Source organism: Amphiura filiformis, chromosome 14, assembly GCF_039555335.1.
Source record: "Amphiura filiformis chromosome 14, Afil_fr2py, whole genome shotgun sequence".
Classification (NCBI taxonomy): Eukaryota; Metazoa; Echinodermata; class Ophiuroidea; order Amphilepidida; family Amphiuridae; genus Amphiura; species Amphiura filiformis.
Window position 1 is genome coordinate 15,166,636 of NC_092641.1, and position 14,011 is coordinate 15,180,646.

General features: G+C 36.3%; 1 protein-coding gene across 1 annotated transcript in view; it reads right to left on the bottom strand.

The window, feature by feature from the left end:
* Positions 1–14,011, bottom strand: part of LOC140169225 (uncharacterized) — a 29,395-nt gene that overhangs the window by 11,619 nt on the left and 3,765 nt on the right. The window contains exons 2-6 of the mRNA XM_072192482.1: positions 4,713–4,868; positions 2,578–2,801; positions 1,781–1,959; positions 1,476–1,573; positions 317–591 (exon numbers count right to left, since the gene is read on the bottom strand). Coding sequence (XP_072048583.1) covers positions 317–591; positions 1,476–1,573; positions 1,781–1,959; positions 2,578–2,801; positions 4,713–4,835 — 899 coding nt within the window. The 5' untranslated portion in view covers positions 4,836–4,868. The remainder of the gene's footprint in view (positions 1–316; positions 592–1,475; positions 1,574–1,780; positions 1,960–2,577; positions 2,802–4,712; positions 4,869–14,011) is intronic.

A 14,011-nucleotide genomic window follows, 5' to 3' on the forward strand; every position in this document is an offset into this window, starting at 1 on the left:
GTCACTCGGATGACCTTGACTATTTGCGGCACTCGATAGTGATCACAACCACCAAGTTTGATGACAACTATCCAACGACCTATACTCAGATGACCTTGACATGACCTTGACTATTAATGGTACTTGATGTTGATCACAATCCATATCTATACTCGGATGACCTTGACATGACCTCAGCCATTTTTTGGCACTCAGTGGTAATCAGAGCCAACAAGAATGAACGTATTGTCCCTGTAGCCTATGAAGAAGAAAAAGAGAAGAAACATGGAAGCGGAAGAGAAAATGAGAAGCCGAGCTGAAAGAGATTACAACTCACGGTTTATTTGCTGCAGTTGGCATCCCGTGTATATCTAATGTAAACAATGATTCTGCATCTATCGCAATCTGAGACCCGCGGGATGGAGAGGGTGCGATCAGCGTAGGCTTTGTAGTTGTACATCCAGGCGGTAACGCTTTAACCTGAATTAAAAACTGCAGCGGAACTGTACTCAGAGATGTTGTTGAGGTACTTGTAAGGAAATCTTCAATATATATTGCAACACCCCAAATGGAAATGGTGCCAGATGATGTAAAGGTTATAGTACAAGTGAGCTGCAAATAAAAAAGTGATTTGTCTGTTGGTTAATTATAGATTATTATTATTAAATGTTCGTAGTCATCCAGTAGTTATACTAGAACTTACTTTTTGCAACTCCGTAGTACTAGGGTTAAGGTAATAATACTATTTTCAAAAAAGAATGTTATTCTAGCAGTTCATTGATCCGTGTTGCATAAGTGCGCACGTCAAATTGATTTGTCATTAATCAATGATCAATCATCATCATGGGTAGACTATATGTGACAGTAAAGAAACGATACGTATGTTATTGAAGGCAAAATAATCTTGGCATAATTATAATCATTATAATGATTGTTCACTTATTGAATAATTCTGATGTGAGGATCTACCAGCTTATTGATAGTGACTTTGTCCCTAACACACACACTGTCAATTATACTCGCCATCTATTTGTTATAAATCCAATCTAACCGCAAGCACCAAGCATGGAAGTACGAGACATACTTCCATGCACCAAGTGAAAGTTTAACTTTCACATCAACACAAAGCGCAGCAAACTCCACAACTGTAGTTAGTGGCAATAGAAAATGCCCAGAGGATTTAAATCTTTAAGAGATCTGGGCGACAAATCACAAGCCAAATCCATTTTAAGATACATTGCATCACAGGCTAATTTTACATCACGGGCTAATTTGAGCCAAATTTTCAGCCAAATTATCGACGTTAAGAAATAATTCAGGCAAACATTGCCTGCAGATTGTACAAGGTTATAATTATTTATGTAACTCATCAACCCATTCGAATCATGCATTGCCCTGTGGCTATATGACAACCTATTTATGAGTTCACCTGACAGTGGGGTGGCAAAAAACTGCCAATTTGTTTAAGGTAGCTGTAACGTAGATTTACCACCTACCGGATCTAGACTTAATACACTTGTCGACGGCTGACTCACACTGCCACTTTCTCCCGTAGCCCATCGACACCTGATGTAATCACCGTCTGTATCTGCAGCTAATTAAAATTAGAAGCAAAAAGGTGGATGTTGCCAGAATTGTTTTTGAGTTCTGGGGTTCATCAAACCTCTATGTTCTTTATTTATGTATTAATTGTTTTCTACTATGACTTTGTATTCTTATATCGCATCTTATATCATTACTTTTCGCCATATTTTCTTTATTTGCTCATCAGTTGTCAAGCCAATCAAGGAAATTTGCTTACTTGGTATAACTATGGTTTTTGTTGTACCAGGAGGTACATTGACTACAGGTGCGATACTGGTCGTAGGTGATGTGTTTATGTGTCTTCCAAAAGGCCTTGGAGTAAGGTTCACATAAGATCTTAGATCCCAAACACCGTTACCGCCATTATCTAATGGAATCCAAGCATTACTAGTATATCTTGGGGTGTAAAGAAAAATCAAAGCACATTTCAGAATAGGGTTACCTTAGTGTTGGCCTTCAGAAACAAACATTTTCATCAGGATCGGTATAGTAAACTCAGTAGACAAAGTTCTGATGCAGAAATTACACTTACCTGTGTCCGTCAAGTCTTGATAAAGGGAATTATTCGGTAAGTTTCAACATTCCCAGATTAATAGCCATATTAGTGTGTGTAATGTTAACTAAAACACCTGACAGGGTCAAAAGTCTGCCTTTTTCTATTATAGAATTCACCTGCAACTTGAGTTATGCGTCTTGAAATTTTTATTTTACTATCCTTCCTCTACCGTGTCATAGACGACAGGGAGGTTCACTACTCTAAATATTGGAAATTATTTTCTTATAAAATATTGAACCGGCCTCAAAGTATTGAATCTAATCCACGGTCTGATATACAACACCTGAAATCATGCGACTGTCCAATTAGATTATGTTATTAATTAGGTTCAGTATATTATCTCCGAACTAGTCCACTCCCACTGAATAAGAATCTTGAATCAGTAACTGCTTATCTAAGCGTTAACACTCAACAACATTAATATGGCAGCGAAAAGGCTTTCACGATAAAACACCTACTGTAACACAAATGACGTGGATGTTGCAGTGAACGTTGTTGTAAATGTCCCACCAGACCAATTATCAACCACATCGAAATCATTGCAATATGTCTTAGCATCAAAACAAGTACCGGTATTCATATCGCATATCGTATGTTCTCCTATGAGGCCGTTATTGTCAATGGTTGTCTGATCGCAAGGTACACTGGCTCGATTCCAGGCAAATCGCCACGTGACTGTTATCTGACGAAAGAAAGAAATCACGGAAGTTCACAATTGCCTGAAACATAAACTACGTGAGTAGCTATATAAATGAGCTGTCAGGTTGTGATCGATACTATCAGTTTTCCGGGCATCAGTCTAAAGTCTGCACAAGAAGTAACGCAGCTCATGAGCTGTTATAAATACGCCAATAGCTTCAAAACTTATACAATATTTTAAGATAAAATAAGAAATATATATTTACGCGCATTTCGATACCCAATTTGTCCAGTGTTGTTTAATATTAACAATACAGCAGTGTTTTGAAACAAAGATACCCAAATTTAAAGTTGCAGCTATTTGCATCGATTTGAAGTAAGTGCGAAGATAATGGCGTGCTTTACGTGCTGCAGTGCTGGCATAATAACCATTGTTCGCCGTAAACTGCAACTTTTAAATTCGGGTATTTTTATTTAAAAGCACTACTGCGTTGTTAATGTTGAACGACATTTGACAAATGGGATATCAAAATGCGCGTAAATAAATCATCCTTCTCTCTATGTTGAAATATTGTGCAAACAATTATTAGTTCTGAAGCTATAGGCGTATTTATAACAGCTGCGTTACTTTTTGTGCAGACTTTATATTAAAGCCATAATGTGTGATTTGCTTCACAGCGACGCACTCAATTTTACCCGGATTTCTACTTTTTGCATAATTATAATGCCCAGTGGTGTACTAAAATACCACGTACATGACGTAAAAGACTAAGCCTGAAGTGCTGTAATAGCAGTAAAATTCAACTTTTTATATTAAAACCGGGTCGACCCGGTTTTATTCAGAGTTCATCGATCGACTGCTTTCTAACATCTCCCGTGGATGTCAGCTTATGTGTACACACGTCTAGCGCGATGCTCCGTGCAGTATAACATGTTACGATCGGCGAGCGTAGTACACGCAATGTAGACGCTGGAATGAAATCGCAATTTTCTACGTTATACCTCATTTGTTTGGCTCGAAATTAAAAGGGGATCATGTGATCAGTGAAAACAAACATTTAAATAGGAATCTATTCTTTATGCAAATCACACATTATTGTTTTAAAGACATATTATAACATTTGCTGAGGAGAAAAAAAAAAAAAGTTTTAAATTCTGGTTTTTACATTGTAATGTACTTTAGTAAACAAAGATACTCTGCAAAAATCAAGACTTTAGGTGCTGTGGTTTTGTCAAAATCCGAGATTTTAGATAAAACGCAGGAACCGTCGTTTTATTATTACGATGGAAATATTAGTCGAACACGTATGCGATGTTCATAACACATAACACAGTACATACGCATACACACACACACCCCCACATCAGAGGGTCGTACCGTATTACAACCGCTGGAGTAATACGCATTGGCGCTAGTAGTAAATTCCAATTTTCTTTGCTTTACTTCACTTGTTCGGCTCAAAATTAAAAGGGACATATAATGACAGTAAAAGCTAACATTTTATGGAAAATAAATACTAATCTATTTTTACAGAAATGTTATAATATGGCTTTAATGCTCTGCGCGCTAGCCATAGGATTTTACATAAAAAGTCCAAGATATTTTCTTAAAATATCAAGAGCTATCTTAAGAACTACTGAACCAATACTAGGCTTGTTTGTACTCATTTTAATACGGTCATAAAAATGTATAATTCTGAACAAAATGAAACTTGTCGTCTGCAGTCGCCACTCGCGTGGGGAGAGTTTGTCACATCATATGATTTTAATCATGTGATGTTAAAAATGTTTCTAATAATACCTAAAGTGCTTAGGGACGCACCATTTGAATTTCAGGGGGCGCATGACAGTTTGGGTCAGGCGGATTTTTTTAAAGCCAAAGTGGGGCAAATTTTTGTTTTCGTCTTAGTAGTGAGTGAAGTTTGTTTTTTAATTAAATTTTTAAAGTACAAACCTGATTTTGTTGATTGTATACTGGTGCCCAAGTGATAAAACCACCTCGGAAATGACTTGCTCCAACAGTGTAGAGAAAACAGAGAAGCCATAATAATCTCACGAAATGATTTTCTGTCCCCATCGCAGATATTAACTAATATGATGATTGCTTCATCTGGAATATCAACAGTTTAATATGGAACTTAATGCTCTGCGTGCTATCCATGTGCTTCAACGGAAAAAGTTCAAGCTTTGAAATATTTTCTCAAAATATCAAGAGCTATCTTAAGAACTACTGAACCAATACTAGGCTTGTTTGTACTCATTTTAATGCAATTTTCATGTTGATTCCAAATATGGTCAGGAATATTTACATTTCTGAAATTTTTGAATTTTTAAGAAATTTTTGAAACATGTCGTCTGCAGTCGACACCCGCGTGAAGAGAGTTAAACATCAGATTTATCTTCAAATTTATCATCATAATCCCTACACTATGAATGAAACTCGTAAATAATTATTTCAATTAAGGATTGTAGATGTGTACTTCCGGTTCCAGAAAAATACAGGGACTAACTTATTTAGTACTTTTAATATGTGAACAATTAGCTAAAAACATGCAATTTTTCATGTTTTCTTAAAATCACAATCACAATCACAAAATTCAATGACTTGGAACAAGTCAAAGAACTCAAATGTCCATATGCACCAGACGATGGTGGACTACATTATTCACTGTGGCAACAGCCAATATCGTAAACAAAACAGACAATATGACGGCAACACTGCCTGGACATTGGAAGCCCCGTGCTGAGTTGTGTTTTTAGCTCTATTGGCCCCGTTACAGAAAAAAAATGCACAAAATATATTTCTCAGTGAATGTATAAATTTTCACATAAAAATAAATATTTTTGGATTCAAAATAAATGTGAAAAAAAAAAAAAAAGCGGGACTCGATCTCGGGACCCTATGCACCGCAGGCGAGACCCGTTACCATTAGACCAAGCGAACCGTGATACACAATGGGGGAAATTTTAGGTATATATCATAAACATACCGTGCGTTATTCATACAAAACATTCAAAAAACAGTACTTACAATGAGGTTCACTGGCGAACCTCAACGGATTTAGACTGATAAAATAGTGCTTAATAACATACGTACAGTTTTGGAATAATTTGAGACATTTTTGTGTTTACGTGTAAAACCAATGACAACGTCAAAATTCAGCCAATCTTGGCCGGCCCCCCCTGATATGCACAAAACAAGTTATCACTATAGAGGTTAGATTAGGGAGGGATCACATTTTTCCGCCTTTATTCCTAACAAAATCCAAAAACAAAAATTAAACTGCAGCCATCTAATATTAGCTTCATGTATTTGCCCTTAAGGTTAGCAACTATTTTAAACTGTTGTGATTTGGTAGTTCACAGCATCTTGCGAATGGTAGTGCGCTTTTGCAAAAATTGCATTGATCATTTCATAGCGAGCGTGTAGAAGAATATACTTTTGTAGGTCATGTTTTTCTTGGGTTATGTTGTAAAGAGGGCTGAAACAACAACACATCTACAATACTATAGAATTAGGTATGTAAATATCAAAGTTACTTCTCCGTAGGACTAATCTCCCTAGTAAGACCATGCAGATCTAAGAGTTTACTCATAATTTTAATATCTTATGTTGATTTTGATAATTGATTTTTGATAAAGATTCAAAAAATATTTGGCCTTGATTGTTACGAAAACACCCTAAAAACATGGGCTTGTCCCTTAGGCCAATTACAATTGATCCTTAGTTTCCTGTTTCCCTCGCGCGTCCAAAATCAAGAATGGAAAAATATTTAATTATTTTATTTTTATTTAGGTATTTTCATCTTTTAATTGACTTTTTAATTACTTTTATTTGCTAATATCTGTTTTTGATCATCTCAACTTTGATTATGACTATAAAACAAGAACATTGTAGGTTCCTTATAATATTAATGTAAAAAATCAATTATAAAGGTAAAATAATTAAATCCGTAGTCTTAGTCAAAATGACCAAATGGACTGTTGTAAATAGTCACGACCACATTTTCAAAATAAAGAAAGTAATAGATAATTAATAATTAATAGATAATTAATAATTAAAAGTCGCCTCGTCCTTTATTTTCAAACTTGAAACAGGAAACTAAGAATTAATTGTGAAGGGCCTTATTTCCAAAAAATGACCAAATTAGAATTTTTACTTGATATACATTAATATTGAGCCATATAGCGATATTTTATTGCTCTAATGTTTCCATAAAAACCGATACAGTTTAAGATTTTAGAACCACATCTTCGAAGTCTGTTCTTTTCGGGACAAACTTTATTTATTTTTATTTTATGACTCGTCGTCAAGGATAGTGTCCCTCTTGCCAATTAATCAACGTTAAGGAGATGCCAGTGACACTGTCTCATACAAAAATAAATTATCAATAAGCTATATCTAAATGTCAATAACAGATTTTAAACTATACATTTAATTTCCTTAACGATGATGCCAGAGGCCAGGAAATTGCAGACACATTTATGTCTTCAATCTCTTCAGCTCATAAACAGTATGTTATCATGTTTGTTCAAGGCCGTATCTGAGGAAAATATTTTCCTGTTCTATTTCTTATTAGCCTCTTCAGTACCAGGCGGCGGATGACATGATTGAGCCGGCAACTTGTGAAATCGCCCGGCCGTATGGCATTTTCCAATATAGTCGGTTAGTTTTGTGGGGTTCATTATCGAACCCCATAACGGTTTTAGCTTGTATTTATATTATTTATCAACATAGGCCTATTTGTTTGTGATATTTCAAGCGTTTTAAAATTTCAAAATAATCCCATTCAATTACATGGTTGACGATGAAAATTTACTGAATTTAGAGAATGCAATGCGGCCACCACCTGTTCAGTACTTAAATGCCCGCTCATGGATTGTTGCCATGGTACCTAAGGGTGAAACCAAAGTATCGATAAAACTATATGAAGGAAACTAGTTTAGTCAGGTTTCGCCGCCGCTGGCGGATTGTAAGTCGACGTGACGTCAAATGACGACATCTTGGGTCTAACCGCAAGGAATTATGGGATTTACCGAAAAGTTTAATTGTTTTGTCACAATACAGTTACGTTCACCCAATGTATATCCTAAACAAAGGCAGATATGTCATAATTGGGACCAACAACCAATAGCTGCATCTTTTAGCTCGAATTTAAGACCTCATTCGTTGACATTGACACGACAATCCAATAACCCAAGGAAGATGCCAATTTAAAAGTTGCAGTTTGCCACATTGCATGCCCTATTGATTTGTACAGAAAGCATTTTTGTAAACAAGAGAACTAGCGCCGTGGTTTCATTGATTAAAACGATAAACTAGCGTCGTGCTTTCATTGTTTCGAACACAAAAGTTTTTATTTCATATCTTCATTAGGTTTTGGATCACCGTTTCTTTAATTCTCAACCAGTTTCAACAAATAAGGTCTTAAATCAGAACTAAAGAGTACAGGCATCGACTACTTATTTTGCCACATTTGTCTTTATTTAGGATATAGAGGTGAACACAACTTACTTAAACCTATAACATGTTCAATTGTTGTCACTTTTTTGCCTCTAAAGGACGCGTACCAATATATGGAAGTGCCCCAGCCTTGCCTATGGTAAAATTGGCCTTTCAGTGCACAAAAGATCAATGCAGTAACAAGCTCGATAGAATCGTAGAAGTTGCGGTCTGACGGGGCTATCAGAGCTTCCACAGCCATTGCGTAGAGCATGCGCAAACCAACCCCGACCCCCCCTCCCCCCACACACACGCCCCCCCCCCCACACACACACACAATAAACACAACCAAAAATTCCTTAAGGCGGCACGACCTTTTGTGCGTAATTATAGAGGGCCTAGGATTCACTCTATCATTATAAAAAATATTTGAAATCAAAGAGAGGAATAAAAAATTTTAGTGTAATTCACTACAGACACAATTTATTTTAATGACAATTATATTTTGTAATCGATCAAAAAATAAACGTTTTATACCAACACTTCTCGCCCTTTTTATGTCAAGGTTGTTTATACCATTAAGCAGCCAACCATTGTTAAAGCTATTTCACATGCACATATCTTTTGTTCATTTCGAATGACAAGGTCATGAAATCGTAAATTTTAAGGTCAAATTTCCGAAAGCAAAAAAAAAATATTGCGACGCAGATATTTCCCGACTTCGTGCTATTTATGCATAAAACGGCCAATCTATCTTTAATTTTTATGTAAACAAAAGGCTAAAGATAGCACTATGAGATTTATGCTTTATTATTACACTCATCTGTGCAACTGTCCCCGTGGTCTAGCGGTAAAGATCTCGACTCGTAATCGACGATGTTACGAATCGATGGTGCGAGTCCCAGCGAAACCCGTAGATTTTTTTTTCTTCAAAATCGTGTTTCGTATCCTTAACATCCTTCGTATCAATTGCCCCGTGACGGTCTATACAACTCTAACACACTACACATCTCAAAGTTTATGCGAACGAAATGGCACAGATACTGCTTGAGCTGGCTTCGCCATTAAATACTTCATTAAAATTCATTCATTAAAGGTTTATTACACAATTGTCATAGCAGTATAAAAACTGAAATGCAACAATTTTACAAAAGTACACACATATAAAATATTAAAATATATAAGTATAAATGCTAAAATACAATGTACATATAAATACAGCAAAAACATGAAGAAAAGAGCAAATAACATAGTAAAACATCCACACATTCATTTTCACCCATTCATCCATATGTACACCCCCACACACACCCCTGCATCCCATATCCACTCATAAACTATCACTACCACAAGATCACACCCACTGACCTTACACACCACTTATTCAAACTCTTTCTCAACTCATGCACTAGTGACAACATACTCAAACTCCTTCTCGGCACACACATACTTTCAAAAATGAATTACATAGCATATTAAGATCATATTAAATGAGAGAAACAGAAAATATATTGCACATAATAATGTTTATAAAATTTGGTGGAGATGGGAGTGAAAATGCAAATAGCCTTGTAAAATAATAAAAAAGCTAAAAACTAGGAGTCTTTTTATTCCACATATTGGCCATGTACACCAGAGGGCTTTTCTGACAACGCAATGTTCTACACCTTGGTACCGACAATTGGTCAGAATTTCTTAAAACTCTGCCATGAATGGTGCTCTTCTTTGGCGGTACCCAACTATGGAAACGCTCAGATTTGAAAAGCGAGTTGAAAAACTTCAAACATTGTTGCTCACGTCTCTCATACATGGTTGGCAACTTGCAAAGCTCAAGTGCCTCATCATAGGTTGTATACTGCTTGCCAACAATGATCCTACATGCTCTCTTCTGGATTCGTTCCAAAGCGGCACTTTCGTCGATGGTCAGACCAGGGTGCCACACAGGGGCAGCATACTCAGCTAATGGGCGTACGAACCCAGAAAAGATAGTAATAAGATCATCTGTTGGCAAGTTGAAGCATTTGAGAAGTTTGACTATGAAAGTTTGACGCTGAAAATCACACTGAAAACCATTTTCAGCGTTACTCTAGCCATTCCCATTGTTACTCTGGGTATTTTCAGTGTGGCTATTGTCTAGGGATTATTTTTCATAACAATAGCATGGCCCAGTGCATTTCAGTGTGATTAGGACCATTTCAGTGGGATTAAGGAATGGCCTCTCATTTTGAGAATGTTGCTGTCTATTTTCAGTGTGATTATAAACATTAATCTGATAACAAAATAACTCTTTTCAGTGCTATTTCAGTGGTGTTTTATCTATTATATAATTTTTCAGCGTTACTCTGCACTTTTCAGTGTGATTTTCAGTCTCAATATCTCATGGTTGGTTTATTCACAACTTGCGTGAGTCCGTTACCAGAGCAGATCTGAGTAGTATCAAGCCGGTTGATGTCACCAAATAATGTTACACCAGCTTGAGGATATTGGGTGCGTATATAATCAAAACCATGAAGCAAGTGCCCAATAAGTTCACTTTCATGTGGATTATCTGGCGGGGAGTAGATGATTGCATAAAAAGTACAGGTATTTCACGGGTTAGCCTTTCCGGTCTGGCTTTTACCCACAGCACTTCAAGGTGGTCGGGCACATTAATATCATGTACTTCTTGGACTCCTAGATTCTCGCGAGCATAAATGGCTACCCCACCACCACGTCTCCAAGTACGATTGTTAGTTATCAGATTGTAATGCTGGATCTGAAAATGTTCTACTGGTTTGTCTGACGTAAACCATGATTCAGAGACACCTGCAATATCAACACCTAATTCTCTCACCATGGTGCTAAATTCATCAAACTTGTTGTTTAATGACCTAGGATTACACATGTAAACATTTGGAAGTGAGCAAGCTTTAGGTTAGTAAACAGCTTTAGGAAATTTAGTCAAGTTGGCATGGCAAGCTCCACTGACATTGGTAACATTGGTAGGGTGTAAACGTGCGGTAATACGAGTCTTTATTTGTCTCTGCTTACTTTTTCCAGATCGACAACCACGGCGTGTAGATTTGGCTATCTTCAACTCTTTCATCAACTTCCAAACATTTGGCTCAAAATTATTTCTGGATCTTACATGCACACTAGTATCTACCAAAAAACGTTTCAAAACGTAAAAAGGGGCCAAGTTTAAAAATTCTTTCCTGTGTGGCTTTTCACCCTTTTTTAAACTTGGTCCCATTCAGTAAAGTAGTACCGTAATAACATGAAGAATGAGTCCTAATTTCTACATGCAACAATAAGACTGTTCGAAAGCGGTGCAATATGACGTAGGCTATGTATTATCAAAAACATTTGAAGGTTTATGTTTTATTATGTTTATTATATTGCGTGTTCATAAAGAGTAGTAGAGTATTATATATACTTAGCAAATTGACTGTCTGTCAACCTGTTACATATTATAGGCCCTACATCTGTACATAAGGCGCAGAATTGCACAAGACGATGAAGAATAATTATTTAACAAAGTGAGTATTTGCTACTTTTGCCTTAATTCAAAATACATTATAACGTCTTTACGGAAAAACTTCAATCAAGCACGAACATTAATTAATTTACTCTACAAAATGAACACTGACAACTAAGAAAACAAACAAGTAGCCTAAAGATGACTTCGTATGGGTCTTTAGAAACTTTCATAAATGGGACCAAGTTTAAAAAAGGGTGAAAAGCCACACAGGAAAGATGTTTTAAACTTGGCCCCTTTTTACGTTTTGAAACGTTTTTTGGTAGATATTAATTCTTTTTTTGAGGTAAAAAGATATTGCACGGTAAGTGGTTCTTTGTAGCCATACGAGGCGAAGTAGTTGCATATCCATATTTCGCGGTTAATGGTTCTCTGTAGCCCTGCGGGGCAAACTAGTTGGATATCCATATTTCGCGATGAGTGGTTTTTGAAGCTTCGAGGGGCAAACTTGTTGGATATCCATATTTCGCGGTTTGTGGTTCTTTGTAGCCTGCGGGCAAACTAGTTGGATATCCATATTTCGCGATGAGTGGTTTTTTACAGCTTCGAGGGGCAAACTAGTTGGATATCCATATTTAACGACCCGTAACCACCCCAAACAGCTGCATAAAGAATTATTTAAAAAATAATAGCTGAACCCAATAGTTCAGCCAGGGACTGGAAACGCCATATTGATGACTATATATAGAGTGTATTCAATAAACCCAAACGGAACGAGAGCTGCTAAGTAACCGCTATCCGAACCATAAACACATGCATGATCAGACAACGAGTGTTCAATTTCCTCATAGCTTCTCACGCTGTACACACGTCAGTCGAATTTGGCGGTGTTGGTTTTTTAGCCCTCCAAGTTATAACATCGTTCACTTTGTGTTGAACATTGTATGTGGGCCGCACTGTAATAACATAAAGATCAGTCTGATCAGTGTGATGATATCATTTCAAGAGGTCAATTCCCGATTAACATGATTAAGCTAAACAGCCTATGTGGAAGAATTTTATGCATGAGCATTGAGCAACCACATCAATGATGTAGTAATGAATATCCTCTATTGTTATCGGATTAATTTTTACGACCTTCGATTACAAGGGAGTAGCACCGAGGACACGGTGTTTGATTTCACTCACGTAATAGATCAATATGACCTTCATCCAGCAAGGATCAGCAAAGCACTACAGTGGCCAAGCACGAAAGGTTTCTTGTTATCTCTTCAAGTATTTTAACTTAGGTCTATAATCATAATGCAGGCCTAAATCCCGGGCCTAAATTAAGTGTCACTGTTCGAGTAGGAGGATTTGTTTGATATTATTCTTGATTTTGAATAATATTAAAGTACCCGTTTGTTTCCTTAGCATAATATCGGTTATTAAAATTACAATTCACCACATACACATTCCAGTTTGCGAGAGGTTTATAATGAATAAATGAATAGGTGTTATTATTTCGTGTTTTAGGATTTTGTTAGAAAAGGGATGATTGTTGATCATGTTTATTTTATTGTTGTATGTATTTTCCTGTCATTTCCTGCAAACCTAATAAAGATATTTTGATAATTGAAAATAGTCTGTATCATAAATCGTAGAGGTTGAAAGAGTCAACAAGCGTCAGAAATTATAATTTGCCATGGAACTTCGGTCATATTTTATTTGAAATATAACTGGATGTTAGGGTCTGCATGCATGGTATGCTTAGTATGATGATATACACTGACCTTTCCCTAAAACTATTAAGCAGCAAGTTGTGTATCACACCCATCATGGGTTTGAACCCCTTTATTGTATTTTATTATATAAAATGGCGGGTCCACGGACAGAACCTGCTTCCAGTCAAAAGCTATCTCATTAGGCGATGAAAATAATATATCCAAAAAAGACATAAATATCCAAAAACTATGGAACAATTTAGAGTCTCATTTTTGTAAGGAATTTCTATCTGAAAATCCCTCGGGTAATTCTGGCTAGAAATACCCGAAATATCGAATCATGCTGTAAACATCTAGACATGTTAAACACCATCTGATCTCATCACTATACCGTGTACATGGTATAACAATATTGATTAATCGAAATAACTTTGTGAGAGATCAGTGTTTCATGTCTTATTGGCTTTTAATGCGGCGTTCTGAATAGTAAGCGTGCTAACTAGGAATTAAACAAAATATTAATTCCGTACAGCTTAAAAAACATAGCAAAGACTTGCAATTAGTGGAGTTCACATAATTGTCTTTCAGACTTGAAAGCATGTATACTTCATATGTACCTGCACTTGGTACTATATTTTATGATAATGATG